The sequence below is a fragment of the Meriones unguiculatus genome, chromosome 14, assembly GCF_030254825.1.
Source record: "Meriones unguiculatus strain TT.TT164.6M chromosome 14, Bangor_MerUng_6.1, whole genome shotgun sequence".
Lineage (NCBI taxonomy): Eukaryota > Metazoa > Chordata > Mammalia > Rodentia > Muridae > Meriones > Meriones unguiculatus.
This window is the reverse complement of record NC_083361.1, coordinates 38,462,252-38,480,041: the sequence shown is the minus strand read 5'-3', so window position 1 is coordinate 38,480,041 and position 17,790 is coordinate 38,462,252. Positions and strand designations below refer to the sequence as shown.

Below are 17,790 nucleotides of genomic sequence, written 5' to 3'. Positions count from 1 at the left end.
ACAGTGGGTGTCAAACAGGTTGGGATTGAATGGAGTCTTGCAGAGAGCTGGCAGTGAACTTGAAGGGCAAGCATGGAGGAATGTCACAAACAGCGCACTCCTCGCCAAACTCCCCAGCTCTGAGAATCAGGCTGTGTCTTTAACATTCACCCCATCTGTGTCTTATAGTAGTAGATCAGGGTTTTAGCTGTTTGAGCCTCTGGACACTGAATTTCCTGCAGGCCTGGATACTGAGGGGGCTTTAAGTTGGAGCCCATAAAAATATAAAAAATTACAGCAATATCAACTGCCACTTGTGTCCCCAGACACTATGACCCTCAAATCTCAAAGGCTCATCCTTTAGAGAATGCATTGTCATTCATATTGTACACACTTTCCATGAAACCACAGTTTTAAAGAGAACTGGCCCAGAGTCAGAAGCTATGGCTCTCAGGGAGGTGGGGGTAGAGGCAGCCTGCCTATCTCCAGCTAAGTTGACCCCACCATCCTGATAGCCTGATGTCCAAAGGATGCTACGACACACAAGACAGCCATTACTTTGTTGCCTTTAGAGGAAAGTAAGTAGCTAAATAAACTGACAGAGAATCATATTTTTTTTTTTACCCCCTGTGAATTTTGTTTAAAAACAAAACAAAAGAACAACAAAAAGTCTTTAGGCATTGAAAATGAAAGAAAATCTTGGCATGGGCAGCTCACCACTCCCAGTACCTGTACTAGTGCTTTTTACAAAGTATGGAAGACTGAGCAGCCAAGGACTGAATGTGTAGATGAATGCACAGTGAGCATATGCGTGTTAAAACCTTATGCACCAACACAGTGCCTGGAGAACAAGATGCTGCAGAATGGAAGGCAGATTTCTCTGAAACCACAAGCAAAGCACATCAGTGTGCTGCCCTTGGGATTACCATAACAGATGCAAGAAGGGGACAGAGAAAAAGGTAGTCAAAGTGCAGAGAGAAAAGAGGGACCTCAGAGCCGCTTGCCAGCTCGGACTCTGAGAGAAGCAAGTTTAGAGTTGCCAGCTGCTGATAATACCCTAAGGCGCAGGTCTAGTGGTCATTATTTTGTGGATGTGAGGGCAAAGGCTCTAGAAGGCTGACTGGATATTTTCTTATTTACCCCCTGTGAATTTTGTTTAAAAACAAAATGACAAAAACTTTAGGCATTAAAAATGAAAGAAAATCTGGCATAGGCAGCTCACCTATGCCACCCAGGACATCCCAGGGTGAAAAATTCAACCCCAGAGTACTTGACTTCAGTGTCACCCTCCTCTCTGACACCACAGTTGGCACTTGGACTCACCAGCTCTCCTAGAGGTGGTCACGCAGAGGGCTCAGGTCCCTACTCAGAGGACTTTTTCTTACACGAGCCATGAACACAGGACTCAGGTTGCCCATAAACAGGCCATGAGCCTTGTGGGGCACCTTCAGTGTTCCTCAGTGTCTCAGAGGAAACAGAGTCCTTTGAAGGAAGTTTTATTCCTGGCGATTGCACCTTTTCCATCTGCCTCCTCCTCTTTCCATCGGTACACCGGATTGTTCCTTGTACTTTCCAGAAAAGAAATTCCCTTCTCCTCAGATGAGAGGCCGGGCAGGCAGTATTTCCTGTGGGAACACCAAGCCCTCTCTTGCCTTGTGTGTCCTGCCTGACGGGCTGTGCAGCCCACTGGCCCAGGGTAAAGCACTGTGTGACAAGAACCCTGATGAGCGCACCAAGGAAAGGGAGGGTGCAGGCACATCTTCCAGGCTCAATCCTCTCAGAGAGGGGTAATGGCCCTTAGCATTCCTGGCAGCCTGTGGGGGAGGAGGCACAAAGCTGCCAGAATGTAGAGTCAAATATTTTGAGATGCTCCCTGGACAGGAACAAAGAGAATGTCATGAAAAGTGCATTTAAAGCACCGTGACAATGGGCAACTCGGTACCGGCTGCTGTGACCAGCATTTCTGCTACACAGATCTACTTCAGCTCCTATTTTAATATATTTTAAACTTGGATAGAGTTGTAAAAGAACAAATAATAGGCCCAATGAATAGTGAACCCTCAAATCCCTTAAAATTACTTCTGATCATGATTAAGACATCTGTGTATTTGCCCTGAAATGTCACCCTGTGACATCTGTAAGAAGAAAGCAAAGGGCTGCTCAAAGAAAAAAGCCTTTGCCTGCAGAGTTCAAATGCATGTGTGAGAAAACCATCTTATTTGGCGTAAATGAGGTCTGCGGACTAACTTCAGGCTGCAGGAAGGAAGCAGACAGGAGGGTTTTCCATTTCAGCTTCCCAGCTCCCACTGCTCACCTGTGCGGACACCATATGGATATTTGGTATTCCTGTGGCTCCTAAGGCCTGCCTGCCCCAAGTGGCCACCCTCCTTGACTCCTCACCTCTATGTCTAAGGGCAGGCTAGAAGTTTGGTGGCTGTTGTTATCCTGAGTACAGAGTTGAGTATCAGGGAAAAGGAAGAAAAAGAAAAGGTGGTATTGACATTGAGTATCCAGTAAGTAGCAGAAGCCTGGGCTAGCTGAGTGTTCCTCACTTTGTCTAATCACCAATGAGTGATTAGTTTCAAGGAATATGCCTTACAGTATGTTTTCAAAATATAACTATTTTAGGTGTAATGTGCATACAAGGAGTAGTGTGTGTGAGAGATTTTGAAACAAGGTTTCGTATATCATATAGCCCAGGCTGACCTGAAACTCACTACGTAGCCAAGGCTGATGATTCTCCTGCCTTCATCACCTAAGTGCTGAGATTACAAACATCCCATTTGTGTGGTTCTAGGAATCCAACCCGGGGCTTTGTGTGCACTGGGAAGCAGTCTACCATTTGATGTACATCCTGTAGATGCAAAGTTGCTTTTTTTAAGTTTTATTTTTAGTGTTTGTGCGCACACGTGCGTGCATGTAAGTGCTTATGCCTACAGAGTCTAGAAGAGGGTGCAGTTAGAGTTACAAGCAGTGTGAGTCACCCAAGGTTAGTCCTGGGAACTGAACTTGGGTCCTCGGCAAGAGCCACACATGCTCCTCTGACCCATCTCTGCAAGCCTCATAAATATGATATTCAGCACAGAGTAAAAAGAAACTGAGGAGGAAGAGGCTGCGGGAGGGTGGGAGAGGAGAGAGAGCACAGTGCTGGTGCTTAGGCAGTAATCCTGGACTTTCAGCAGTTCACCTGGAACATCAGCCCTCGGTAGAGGGAGGGACCAAAGGGTAACCCATGTCAGAACTGCCACAGCTCACCTTGTGCTGGCCGAAAGCCACAGGGACGATAACATATTTTGCCTGCAGAAAAGTAGGCTTACAGAAGCCAGTCCAGGCTCTAAGGAATACAGTGAGGGCCAAAAATGTTGACTATGTAAGAACTGAGCTGTGAGGAGAGAAGGGAGGAGCCTATGACTGAAATGTAAATTGAATTACTTAAAAAAGAAAAAAAAAAGAACTGAGCTGTGTTTGAAATGCAAAAACCTGAGTGATACAGCTGGCTGGTGGCTGCTGCTACACACACTGAGTCAAGGAGCTTGCTCCGGCAGTGAAACAGCTCCTCACCCCTGGGAGCCAAGGATACAATTTTTAAAAATCAGAGCTCAGTGTGGGGGTGCTAACACAGCATCTCAATACTTCTGAGATAGAGACAGGAGGACACTGGGCCAACCTGGATCACATCAAAACCAAAACCAAGCCAAACAAAAACCAACCCACCCCCCAACTCCTCCCCCCAAAATCCAAAACAAAGAAAAGGGGGTAGGGATATAAGGCCATGGGTACAAAGGCTTCCTAGCATGACCACTACTGCATAAAGCAACGTTTGAGGGATAACACCTGTCACCCCAGCACTCAGGACGGGTAAACCTGTCTCAGAAAAAAAGAGGAGAAGGGGGCAGAATGATAGTTATAATAGTAAGAATTGATGTAGGCCAAGTAACATACCATAGCAAGGATGTGACCCACAGAAGCCACAGGTAGACAGTTCCCAACTGACTTCCCAGTATAATCTTCTTGTTTTGTTTGTTTTGTTTTGGATTTTTGGAGACAGAGATTTTCTGTGTAGCCTTGGCTGTCCTGGACTCACTTTGTGGACCAGGCTGGCCTGGAACTCACAGAGATCTGCCTGCCTCTGCCTCCCCAAGTATGTGGATTACAGGCGTGCACCACTGTGCCTGGCTATGTTTTTAACCTTCGTTCCCCTCCCTAGAGACCAGACCTGCGCTCACAGGCAGCAATGGCTCATGTGGCAAGGAGGATCCATACCAGGGAAACCAACAGCCCTTTGTTACCTTAAATTTTAAAAAGGTACGCGCTCGTGCAAGGTGCACTGGTGTGTGTGGACAAGTGTGAGCACGCATGTGGAGGCCAGAGGACACCCTCGAATGCCCGTTCCTCAAGTGTGGCCTGCCACTGTTTTTGACAGTCTCTCATAACCCTAGCTGTGGAGGCTAGGCTGGCTGCTCAGTGAGCCCCAAGGATCCACCTGTGTCTGCATCTCAGCACTGAGAGTGCAGAAGCCCACTGCCACACCCAGATTTTTTAAATGTGGTTTCTGAGTATTGAACAGGATTTCATGCTTGCATTTTATAAACTGAGTTCTCTTTAGGACCCCTGCTTGTTTATGTAAATATGGACTGAAACTGAGGTCCAGGAAGAGAATGGGGTCTCCTTCCACCAAAACAGTGAGAGTGCAAGGTTTCTTTGCCCATCTGTACTGCCCACTGCCTGTCTTGTTCCTTACCTGCACATCCAGGTTTCTTCGGGAGGAGGCAGGCGTGTTGGCATAGGAGCTGATAGATGAGCTGGTATTGATGTCATCCGTGCTGAGGTTGTCTATGGTGTCGCTGATGCCACTGCTGACGGAGCTGCTGTCATCCCAGCTGCCAAGACAAAAACATCCTGAGAAACAGAGCCTCCCAAACTCCTAGTCCAACCTGACGACACAGGCAAATAGAAAGGTCTCCCGTAGGACCCAGTTGTGAGAGCAGCTGAGTGAAGGAACTGGTCCCCACTTCTCCAGAGTGGGTGGGTTCAGAAGCAGAGGCCACACAGCTTCCTCGTCATGCCCGCCGCTTCCACCTTCCCCTTGATCTAGGAAGCCTGCTGAGATAATTACTCCTCCCCAGGGCCAGCAGCAGGGCAACACTGGCAGGGCAGAATGCAACGCAGTCCCTTGTGGGAGGAGGGGGAGCAAAGCAGGAAAGCTGCTATGTGAGTTCCCTGGAAGAGTCTCCAGAACAAATGTCTGAGGAAGGAAGAGTGAAAGCGTCGTCGCCAGAGACTAAGCCCATCCTATCACTTGCTCTGCCTTCATAATATCCCACGGGATATCAAAGCATATCTCTCCCTTCCCAAGCTTCAGATATGTAGAGGTCAACCCCTTCCTGCTTAAGACCAGTCTCCTGGCAATGATCCTCCAGCCTTGAGCCCCTGTCATTTTCTGGCACCTCCCACAGCATCACTTTTAAGCCAGCTCCGTAGAGTCTGTTGGCCCGTGGCTGATGGTACTTTGGGCTCTGCTTGGGACTCTGCACATGGGCCAGCTCATCCCTATTCTGTGGCTTCCTCTCAACTCCCCCTCCCACCCTAGCCTTAGTGACTTTCACCAGGTCTAGTCACTCCTTTCTGACGTCTCTAGCTGCCACTCCTCCCCTTCTCTGCCCTCCCCCACGTGTGTCTCTCCCCAATCCTATCTTGCAGCCCTATCTTCAATGTGCACTTGGCTCTGACCACATGGGTTTCTGCCCCTTCTAAGCCAGGACTGTTTACTTCAGGCTTTCATCGGTTGTATCTGCCTCCTTATCTGTTAGGCCTCAGTGGACGTGTCACCTCTTCAGAACGGCCATCCATTACCTCTATCAAGCCATCATGTTCTATTACCCCAATATGATATATTTTTCTTAATTCTGGGATGGCAGGCATACAGCAAGTGCTTACGCTCGAGATCACACAAGGCAGGAAGGACCAGACTGATGCTCAATCAATGACCTAGACATGTTACTGTACCATGTGGCCTTCCAAGATGACTATTGCTGAAAACCTTGCAGAAGGGTGGCAGAAAACCTTCATGGTGTTGGGTGGCTGAAATTTAACACACACACACATACACACACACAGTGCCTGCAACTAAAAAGTTGTAGGACAATGGGTGTGGTGGTGCACGGCTTTGATCCCAATACTCGGGAGGCAGAAGCAGACGGATCTCTCAGTTTGAGGCCAGCCTGGTCTACAAAGTGAGTTCCAGGACAGCCAGGACTACACAGAAAAACCCTGTCTTGGAAAAAAAAAAAAAAAAAGCCAGATTGTGTATTTACTGCAGAACAGGGAGACAGAATTTGAGCAAGAAACCCTAGGGCCAATGCCACAGAAGGATCCACTTCCCCTTGGGAATGGAATGGTCATTCTCAGTGGGATTTGCCCCTGCCTGCATTCTACCCTTAAATCTGACAAACGAGCCTACTGGAGATGACAGAGCCTACTGGAGATGACAAGAGTCGGAAGAATGTGATTTTTAAAGCTTAGAAAGAACAGTAAGTCAGAGTGTGAGTACACAAAGTTTAGAAAGCCCCGTGAGCACCAGTCTTAGGCGACTATGGAACTGAGAAAACACACGGCACATGTGAGCATATTACAAAACAGCCTGTGACCTCACAGCTTTAAAACATGTATTCATGCCTGGCTGCTAGTAAAAGCTTTTAATCCCAGTACTTGGGAGGCAGAGACAGGCAGATATCTGAGTTCAAGGCCAGCCTGGTCTACTGAATGAGTTCTAAGACATCCAGAGCTACAGAGAAAAACCTTGTCTCAAGGTGTGTGTGTGTGTATGTGTGTGTGTGTGTGTGTGTGTGTATATATATATATATATATATCTGTGTGTGTGCGCACACTTATTTATTATTTCCGTGAGGTGTATGAATGTTTTGCTTGCATGTACATCTATGTCGCATGTATGTGCCTGGTGCCCACAAAGGGCGGAAGAGGGCCCTGATCCCTTGGAACTGGACTCACAGGACACCATGTGAGCCACCATGTGTGTGCTAGAAATCAAACCCAGGGCCCTCTGGGAAATCTCTCAAGCCCCAACTTCATTTTAAATCATAAAAGATTGAGATGAAATATTTAAAATCTAGAGTAAGATTACAAAAGAATTGAGGGCTGTAGGGGTGGTCCAACAGTTTAAAACACTGGCCATTCTTATAAAGAATCAGAGTTCAGTCTCCAGTACCCATATGGTAGCTCACAACTATCTGTAAGGACAGATCTGGGGGACACTTGGCCTCCCTGGGCACTGCATATGCACAGTATACTTACATACGTTCGGGCAAAATAGCCATACACATAAAGAAAAAAAATAAGAAATGTTAACAATAATATGTTATTATTGTTATATAAATAATATAACAATATAAATAAATAAACAATCTATTTGCTATAAAGAATGAAATGCTTAAAAGACTTCACTTATTCCAGTGCTATCTGTCTTGCTGAAAATGTGAAGATCTTATGGAAATAAGGTATATTCAATTTATAAACACACTTTCAAATGTTTAGGGAGATTGAATTATTCAAGTGTGCAAATAGATCATTTAGGTAAATCTGACCAGCCACACCTAAACTAACATGGTACCGACCAGCAAGTAGAAGTTACATTTTTGTAAAAATGTTTTAAAAATTTATTTTTATTTCATGTGCACGAATGTTTTACCTGAAAGTATATACATATACCACCTGTGTGCCTGGTACCAGTAGAGGCCAGAAGAGGGTGTACTGAACCCTCTGGGACTGGAGTTACAGGTGCCCTAGAGCCACTGTGCCGACGTTGAGAACACAAACCCAGATCCTCAGCAAAAACTGCCAGTGCTCAGAACCACTGAGCTATCACTCTAATCCTGAACTAATCTGAATTTACACAGAAATACTTGAATTAGCTATCAGACTTGAAAGGAAATGCAGGATTAAACACCAAAGCTTCAGTTTATTTAATATTCAAATGCATTAACTCTTAGAGACTGTTTGCAGGGCACAGATTCTCTTTTGATGATAACATATTTCCATCAAGGCAGATGAGGCGACTCCGTTGACTGAGTGCTTGCCTGGCTTGTACAAAGCTCCGGGCTTGATCCCCAGTGTTGTAAAAACAGGGCCTGGGGCACACACCAATAATCCTAGCACTCAGGACATGGAGGCAGGAGGACCAGAAGTTCAAGACTACTCCATACCTACCAAACCCAAGACAATCCTGGAATACCTGGTTGTTCATATAAACAAACAAACCCTAGACATCTCCTCCTAGCTTCTCCGAGGCTCTTCCTGTGTTCCCCTTTGCTTGGCATTTCAAGGCTTTCAAAGCAGCATTTTCAAAGACAGTCTCCCAGCTACTTCTGGAGGTGGGGTTTCCATAACTTGGCCTGCTCCCCTACTTTAAAGATAATCACCTACTTTCAGCGAATGAGTGGGTAGGATTCCATAAAATAGACATATATGTTTTTTTAAACTCAGGGTCTCATGTGGCTCAGGTTGGCCTAGAAAAGCTGAGAAGACCCTGAACTCTTGATGTTCCTTCTGCCTCCCAAATGCTGAGATCAAAGGCATGTGCTACCTCACCTAAATTGCCAAACACTTTAAGAACTTCAAACTGAGCATTTTTGAACCCTAAATCAATAGCCTTCATTTATTCATCTGTTGGGCCGGCCAGCCCCCAGCTGCCAGGTACTGTGTGAGGTGTGGGGTCAAACAGGATTCAGAGTGACTTCTGAAATCTGCCTAGCCAATGTTTGGGACCAGTTCGAACAATCTGGAATATAAATGTAATGCAAATTAGGGGGTTGGTGGAGGGCATTAAAGACATGGCACACTCAGGCCCTGTTCCAAGCCCAGGTCCACGGACGCTTTGCTTGCTGCTCTCTCGTGCCAGTATGAACAGGGTAGAGCCCAGGCTTCTTTGTGCTTCCCTAGACCCATGTGCTGGGAGGGTTCAGATGAGGCCTTTCTCCTCCAGGCTCTGGGCTCCTTCTGCAAGAGCTGACACTAAGGCCCAGAAGGTTCCTTTCAGACTAAATCTGTAGGAGGCTTAGCTCGGAGGAAAGCTAGGACAAGACAAATCAGTACACTGCTGTCCACACTGGGCCTCCTTGTCCACTCAGCAACACTGATAATCAGACCACTGTTCTAATGTCCATCCTCTTCCTTGCTCACTTCACCACTCAGATTAGTTTGCTGTGGTTTGTGTATGTGCATTTTGTATATGTGGTGTGCCCATGTGTATACATGTCTGCTGGTGTGCATGATTGTTTGTACATGTGCTATGCAGGCCAGAGGTCTGTGTCATGTTGAGAGTCTTCAGTCACTCTGGACACATGTACTGAGGCAGTATTTCTCATATGAACTTGGAGCTACATGATTCCTCTAGTCTAGACAACTTACTTGGGGGATTCCCTGTCTCTGCCCTGCCCCTGGGATAGCTGAGAATCTAAACTCCAGCTATCACACTTGATGGGAAGAGTGTTTTTCCCACTGAGTTATTTAAGCCTCTTGAGAAATAAGTACAAAGTTTTGCACATATGGTATCTTTTTTTTAGCTTAAAAAAAATTGTGTGTGTATATGTGTGTTTTGTCTGCAAGTATGTCTGTGCATCACTTGTGTGTGTCTGGTATCCAGCATGTCTCCTGAAACTAGAGTTAAATATGGCTATGCGCCTGCATGTGGGTAATGGGAATAGAACTCAGGTCCTCTGGAAGAGCAGCCAGTGCTCCTAACCACTGAGCCACCTCTCCAGCCCAACGACAGGTGTCTTTTTTTAAACAGAGGTATGTTCTCTCATCATCCCCCGTAAGTCACATGCCCACTGCCCCACACGGTCATGCACTCAAAGTCTGCAAACCCACTATAGACTCTTTACAGTCACCTCATCTACATCAGACCACACTCCACCCACACTGAAAGGGGATAGGCTCCTGCCTGGTACCTATGGTCACCAGGGACGCTGTCTATTGGACACACCAGGCATTGATTAGGCCAATGACATTTTTCCCTCTCAGTTTCTCCAAATGCTTAGGACCCAGAACTTCCCCAGAAGATATGATTCAACTGCATTCCAGTTCATCAGGAAGAAAGCTCACAATGCTGACAAGTCTCAAATCCTCCCTCTGCCAATCAGCAACCTTACCACCAAACCTCTACCTGGCAAGCAGGGACTCGGGAGGAGAGACCTCGGGGCAGCCAGCACCCAGCAATTTCCCTGGAACCAAGGTTCTTAGGCCCACTCACTCCTCCGCCATCCCTGGAGGAAATGCATATGGGAAAGAATAATCCCAAACTTCACTAGAAAAATCCACACCCTAGAGATCCAGTTTCAGCGTCTTGGAGCTGCTGACATCACTGAGCTGGGAATTCAAAGGCTGCCCGGTTGCTTTAAGCACACTTTTAGCAGCCCAGCTAAGGGTTGGCTGCATGAAAATCGCAGGTGACAGGGTTGTAAATTACTTCAGCTTTGCACACTTCCGGCTTTGCCCCAGTGTTGTGGGAGTGAGCATCCCAGGGGCAGGAGAAGGCAAGTTTGAGCTGCGGGTGGGGTGGGGGTGGGGAAGCTGAAAGCAACACAACCAGCCAGGATCTTGAATTAATGTGGTAACATATTTACAACTTCGCCTCTCACTCAAAATAGACTGGCAAGGTTAGAGGGACAAGCACTCAGGGAGGAAGATGGAGAAGGAGGGAGAGAGGGATCATTATACTTTTCAAATAGACTCCTTGAGAAATAATGCTATTTACTCAAGAGAAAGACGAGCTAAATGACATTGTAAAAATAAGTCGCACAGTAGAGCCAGAAGAGGCAGGATCCCCCACCCCAGGCCTCCCTGCCCTTTTTAGTGCAGTTAACTAAACTCCCTGCAGTCAACACCAACTGTATCAGACCTTACCTGCTAGGCCTTCCAGTTCAGCTGAGCAGTCCCAGTGGAGCCCACTCTGCCACTGCCGGGCCCCCAACCCCCGCCTCAACCAGACAGCTGCATTCAGTTGGAAAAAAAAAAAAAGCCCAGACCGGTGGAACTTGTTTTCTGGCTATTGTTCAAAGCAATTGTTCCCTGAAACCCCAGGGCCTGATTGGAATGAGGTCCTTCCTTGGGTATGGATGAGTGAGCAAGGCCAGCGTTAGGCTTACCAGAAAAATGCCAGGAAAAGAAAGGGAAAGGTTGGCTACCTGCATTTCCCACCAAACAGGTATGTTAACTATTTCTCCTCCAGCAGACTGGCTCCGCATCTCCAGCACCAACTGCTCCAGGATTCCATTTTGGGAAGCCTTCAAAAGCCTTTCTAGAACTCCACAGACCTTTCATAAGGACCAGGGAGACAATGATAGAAAATCCTGCTTTTATTGATATGGAAAGTCCTGCTGATATTCCCAATATACTATTTCTTTTAATTCTTATAGTTCTATGATCAAAACAATAAATAGCATTAACAACTTTCTAGGTATTGTGCCTGGCTACTATTTAATACATTTTCTCCCAGTTACTACGAGATTGATATAAGTAATAATAATCACTCAAAGATAGCTAAACAGGCTTGGAAAAAATAGGCCAAAGGTCACAGAAGCTGGACTCTGTAAAGTGGAGTGAAGAGTGTCCATTACAAGTATAAAAACTGTGACGTGTGTGTATGTGTATGACGAGTGTGTGTGGTCACCCTGGAGGCTCTGCAGGCCACAGAGCCAGTGGAGGACAGGGTCTCTTTGTAGTTCACCAGTGTTAGTGTGTACACCAGGCTATCCCAAGAGCTACTGGGGGTTTTCCTCTCTCTACCTCTCGGTGCACTGTAATCCCGGAGTCTTGAGATCAGACTTACCTGCTACGTGTGCTCAGTTTGATACAGTTTTGGGAATTCAATCTCGGGTCTTCACACTGGTGTTGAAGGTGCTTTACCAGCTTCATGCTCTCTCTCAAGCACTCACTCACTCACTCACTTCGCAGATTTTAAGACACACCTACTCAGCATACTAGAAGGTCTCAGAAAATTTCCACACTGCAGAAGACACAGCTACTTGAATTTAAAAATGTAAGTGGGGTATGTATATAGCTCAGAAACAACAGGAGGACCTGGGAGCCCCAGCACTGGGAGAGAAAAAACAAACAACACCAAAGAAATAACAAAAACCCACAAGCCAGCCAGCCACCTTTCTCTGGGACCAGCGTATGCTGTTTGAGTTCTTGTACAAAAAAGTGACCCAGAAATTTAATTTGAACTTTGCAAGGGCAGAGTTTAAATCCCAAACTCAGCAAGTTTAGCCTGACCTAGACGTGGGCAAGGTTGCCAGTAAACTCAAGTGGCACACAGAGGCTGCGCCAGCTCTGCAGATGCCAATTACCTTGTTAGAGCACCCTCATTTCTGGGAGACTTGGGTCTCCCGTGTGGTATTGTGCTAATGACACCCGGGTAGGTTCTCACAAACCTTTTGTGGGAACAAAAGGGTTTGATGTGTATGCATGGTTCTCCAGGCACATCAGAGAGCACCAACCCAAAGCAGCTGCAGCCCAGGTTGCATGGAACCTGCAAGATACGGGAGGGAGGCGCCATCGACATTGTGAAACAGGCAGCAAGACGGGGGAGGGGAGAGGAAGGCATATTATTCCTTGCTATCATCAGTGGACAAGGTCCCAAGGGGGAAGCACTTCTATGGACGGTGCCAGGTGCAAGCCCAATCGTTAGGGATGAAGAGAGGGAAACAGAAACCCCACCAAGAGGGCTTAGAGGGGATTTAGCTGGGATGAGAATGCTCCAGGCTTGGGTTTCATCCCACAGCACCTTTGTCCCATTTTGGTAACCCACTCCTGGACAAGTAGGTGGTCCCTCTGAGGAAGCGTGAAATTCTCCCTCTGGCTTCAGGGGCTGGGTATGGTTGGAAGCCCCAGGGCTTTGGTCTGGATGGCTCAGACCCTCATTGTTATAACAGGCACCAGAGTGTCTGCTGACCTCAGCTACACAAAGCCTTCTCTCCTCCCAGGCTCCTTCATGCTCAGCTTGGGCCATTGCCAGTGGCTAGCCAGCTTGGGCCAAGGTTCTCAACAAACCCATCCTCATTTTCAATTTCCCAGAAGGTATGTTTTCCCTAAACATCCAGATTCAGCCACTGCAGCTAATGAGAACAACAGTGACCACTCACTGACTAGGGAGAAGAGTTTTAGCAACAGCTTCCAGGCATCAGTGTCCTATAGATATCACCCCTTCGTCCTATCAAGTACAAACTGCTAAGGCCCCCTTTTCAAAGATGAGGAAGGGGAGCTCACAGAAACCAAACGGGCTTCTTAAGGTGCCAGCTCAGTGTCATCGCAACTCTGATTCCAAAGAAGAGAGAAGCCAGGAAATCAGAACTTCCACCTGCTCTCCAAACCATGGCCACCATGGTATCACAAGTCATTTGAAAAGATCTCAAAGAAAATGGGGTGGGAGTTTGGGAGACAAATCTCAGACAGGGCAACCCCTTGGTTACCTTAAGTCTGAAGGTAGGGGTTCTCAACATCTTCATAAGCTCTACTCAGCCCTGACCTCTACTTTCCAATGCATCTCAAGGCCATAGAAAGCTATAGAAAGCTGAATACAGAAGATGCGTGTTGCTCAGGGCACCAGGCAGAGAGGCAAAAGTGGCGGTCCCCACTCTGTTGTCAAGAGCTTTCCTTTGAAGTCCCGCCTGCTGGAGTAAAAGGCTAGATAAGGAAAGAGGTCAAAATACTACCCGTGGACAGGCATGGCAGTGCATGCCGTTAATCCCAGCATTTAGGAGGTAGAGGCAGGTGCATCTACAAAGTGAGCTCCAGGAAAGCTAAGGCTAGCCAGCTACTTAGAGAGACCCTGTCTGGAAAGGGAAAAGGAAGGAAAGAAGGAGAGAAGGAAAAGAAACTAGCCCTCAAAGCTGAAAAGATGGCTCAGAGATTAAGAGCACCTGTTGGTATTGCAGAGGACCCTAGTTCAGTTCCCAAAACCTAGATGGGGGCTCACAGCCACCTGCATCTCCAGGTCCAGGGTATCCAATGCTCTCCGAGGCAAGTATATGGTATACATTCATGCAGGCAAAACATTCATACACATAAAATCAATAAACACGAAGAAAAAAAATCACCTACCACTAAAAATCAGCTTTGCAATTGAAGAGAAGGAAGCAAGGTGGTAGGTAATGAAGCACCCAGCCACACATGCAGGCAACTACTGCCAAGAGCCTGGGGCATCATTAACATGCAAGCCAGGCATCTTCCCCCTTTAAGACTCATTCAGCTGCCTGGAAGGAGGGCCCAGCAGCTCGTGGCCAGCTCCAAGGTCATCGGCCTTCCCAGATGGACCAGTAGTTAGAATCCCAGCTTCGTGCACTCTCGGCAGCCACACAAACCAGGAGCCTCGGGGAGTCAGAACTCCCAGCAGCTAGGTCCTACTGCAAAGCAAGGGTGTTTCCTAACCCTGAAACAAGCAGGTTCTCAGTCAGGTTGCCAAGCACCGTGCCCTGGTGAATCCCTGACTAGAGGCAACACCCTTTGCCCAGCAGCCACTCTCTCATTAGCTGTGTGATCTTGAATGACTGACTGAACTTCTCTGAGTTCCCACTGACTCATTTCAAAATCATAATATATATATATATATATATGTATGTATGTATTAAAGTTGTAATACTGAAGTTGCTCATGCCATCTCTCCTCAGAATTAATTTCCAGAAGGGTTAAAAAAAAAAAAGAAAAAGAAAAGACATACTCGGTGATTCTCAGTATTAGTAAACACAACCTCAGCCCTCATCTGGCTCTTCAGATTCTAAACAAAACCTCCATACAAGTCACTTTAATCAAGCCACCAGCAGCCCTTTGGCGGGCCACTCCAGCTCAGTAGGCTCCCCTTCCCCCAAGCAACCAAAAAGACCTGGAATGAAGGCTTGAGACAGCTGGGTGAGCAACACCCAGTTTTTCAGGCTTGGCAGCCTACTTTGATAAGAGGGACTGGAGCACTGGGGATGAAATGTCTAGGCGTGTCAAATGCTTTTGGGAAATGTCCCAGCCACCTCTAAGCCATCAAGGTTAAAAGAGGAGGAGGTGGGGAGGCGAGATTTGTACACACAGACACACAGACACACACACACACACACACACACACACACACACACACCCTAAAGTGATTTTGGCAGCTGCCCCATTGCCTGCTCTGTTGGCTTTTCAATACTAGCCAAGGAGCCACAAGCATCACATGCCCTCCACCCCTAGTCCCAGGAACTCTGAGAAATCGTCCTACCTTATAAGGTTCTTAGGCCAGAGCATGGCACTACATTATGGTCCCTGGAGAATGGTGGACAAAGAAGCCGAGTGACTCTCATGGGGCCACAGTCCCTGCAGCCTGCCGTCCCGCCCACGCAGGCCAGGCAATCACAGCACCCTGCGAATCTGCTACTGAGGGGCTAGTGAGGACAGTGTCACCATTCCCCAGCCCTGGAGGGAAATCTGATCCGCCAACAAAATTAACCTTTAAAGTGCTGAGGGAGGCGGAGGTCAGGGCTCAGTGCTGGTATCAAGTCAGCTGTGAGAAGTTTCAGCAGAGCGAATCAAACAGCAAACTCAGAAATGCTACCGTAAAGCACCAAATAGAAGGTCCTGTACATGTCCCAGAGGTAGCTAGTACAGCTCCTACATCTACTACACTAAAAATACCAGAGGCCTTTCAGCAACAACTGCGTGGAATTCGATCCTAACAACTCTTTGCTCAGTCTGTGAATATGTGACTTCAAAGAATTTCATAAAAATGATAAGCCAGAGAAAGAGAAAGAAGATGTTACCTGTTTGCACAGTTAACAAGGGCAGACATTCTTTCTAGGGATGCTGGTGTTAACGGGGTACCAGAATAGGCGTTAATTCCTCATAAATGTTTTAAAAGAAAATTAATCTGTACATGCTACATCAAGCTTTATGGTAAAGTGCCGACCAGAGAGGGTTAGGTCTGGGATGGGAAGTAGTTGAGCCCAGCTAATCTCTGTTAAAAAAAACAAAAAACAAAAAACAAACCTGTGACCCAGCACTCAGAAGGCAAGATAGAAACAGATGCCAGATGTCCCACTTCTGGGAATATAAAACTAAAGTTATGTGATGGCCACAGGCTTTTATGCCCAGAAAAAGAGTGAAGATGACCCCAACCTCTACTTGTTTTCCCCAAATCCTACAGTTTGGCTCAGAGCAGCCTTGGCAGACTTTCCCTGAGCAAGGCTCCCCCGCTGGCAGTCATGCTGCCCCAGTAGCTGGTTGGGGAGTGTGTGTACAGGGGGCAGGGTGGAGGAATGGGCTCCTGGTGGGGAGAGGAAAGGAAGCAATAACCTGAGCATGTCAGGTATCGGTGGGGTCTTGCGTTTGCTCAGCAAACAGAGGCTCTTAAAAGGGGATGGAGACCCTTCTGGCCCCTACCCACCTAAGAGGGAATAAAATTTGTTTCAAAGAGGAAAGGAGAGGGCAGAGCTGGGAGTGTTTCCCAGGTGAATAAAAAGGCAACGAGTCTAGGAGCTGAGATTGCAATCTTGAAGGAGTCCCAGCCAGGGAGGTTACTCATTCCTGTCTCAGCCCTCAGGGCGCTCCTCCACCCGAGGCTCACAACAGACAACGGGAGTGACGGAGTGAGGAGGCAACGGTGGGGGTTGAGTGGAGGGTAAGTTCGACTAGCCCAAGTTTCCTGAAACCAAAGTCAGGGGACACAAGCCCTGACGACCATCTTTTCTGTCATCAGAAAATCAGTAATTTTTCTGTACAATCTGTATGAGGGTCTGAACTGATGCATACAAAGAAATGTAAACACACACACATACATACATACATACATCTTGCAGTTGCTGTTTGCTTTAAGCAACAGAATGGGTTAAAAAACAAAAATAAAAAAACTAACTAGCCATGGAGATAAAACTAGAGCTGCCTATGCATTCATTTACTCATCTACTCACCCAGCTAATACATACTCACAGAGGTGTGCAGCCTGCACTGCTCCTAAGTGCAAGAACACAGCAGTTAACAGAAAAGACAAAAAGCTTCCCTGAAGGGAGCTTATCTTTTAGTAGAAACTATGAAGTTTCACCCAAGAGCTACAAAATAAAATGGCAACAAAGGTAAACTATACAGTTGGTTAGTTAGAAAAAAAAAAAAAATATATATATATATATATATATATATATATACACATACTGCAAAGCACAGGATGTGATATGGTAGGAAGGTGTCTGACACTTTACACAAGGTATCCGAGCAAGCCCTGCAGAAGAGTTGGGTTCTACCACAAAGCTGAACGCTGTGTGGGAGCTGGCTGTGTGAATACCTGACTGCAAGAGCCTTCCAAGTATAGAGCCAAGTCCAAAAGTACAGGGTTCAACAGAGTGAGCAGGGAACCAAAGGAAGCAGAGGAGTCGGTCAGGCCAGAGGGCCAAGGTCCAAGGAGGTAAGAGCCCACAAGCCCCAGGAGGCAGCTTGGGCTTGACAGTACCGAGTAAGAACAGAGAGGGTTATTAAGTGATGGTTCTCCTTTTGAAAAAGTGTCAAACTCTTGTATGACAGGAATAACTTGTATCATGTACAAGGCAAATATATAAAAACAAGTGACTGAAGGGGACTTTGGTTTCCCTCCTGTGGTCAATCTCTTCAAAATACAAAAGACTGAATTCCTTGCAGCAGATGAAAATCTGGTATGACTAAGAAAGACCCAGACACGAGCTGGAGAGATGGCTCAGTGGTTCAGAGCATTGGCTGCTCTTGCAGAGGACCCCAATTTGATTCCTGGCACCTGCATAGTGGCTTACAACTGTTTAACTCTAGTTT

At 46.9% G+C, this 17,790-nt stretch overlaps 1 protein-coding gene across 9 annotated transcripts in view; it reads right to left on the bottom strand.

The window, feature by feature from the left end:
- The window catches only part of Nav2 (neuron navigator 2), a 348,443-nt gene that overhangs the window by 65,103 nt on the left and 265,550 nt on the right, over window positions 1-17,790 (bottom strand). For 8 of the 9 annotated variants that reach the window (XM_060367213.1, XM_060367205.1, XM_060367207.1 and 5 more), the window contains one exon: window positions 4,721-4,859. In XM_060367213.1, coding sequence (XP_060223196.1) covers window positions 4,721-4,859 — 139 coding nt within the window. Of the gene's footprint in view, window positions 1-4,720; window positions 4,860-15,241; window positions 15,510-17,790 lie in introns of those variants that run through there. The other variant, XM_060367214.1, reaches the window with a different exon arrangement.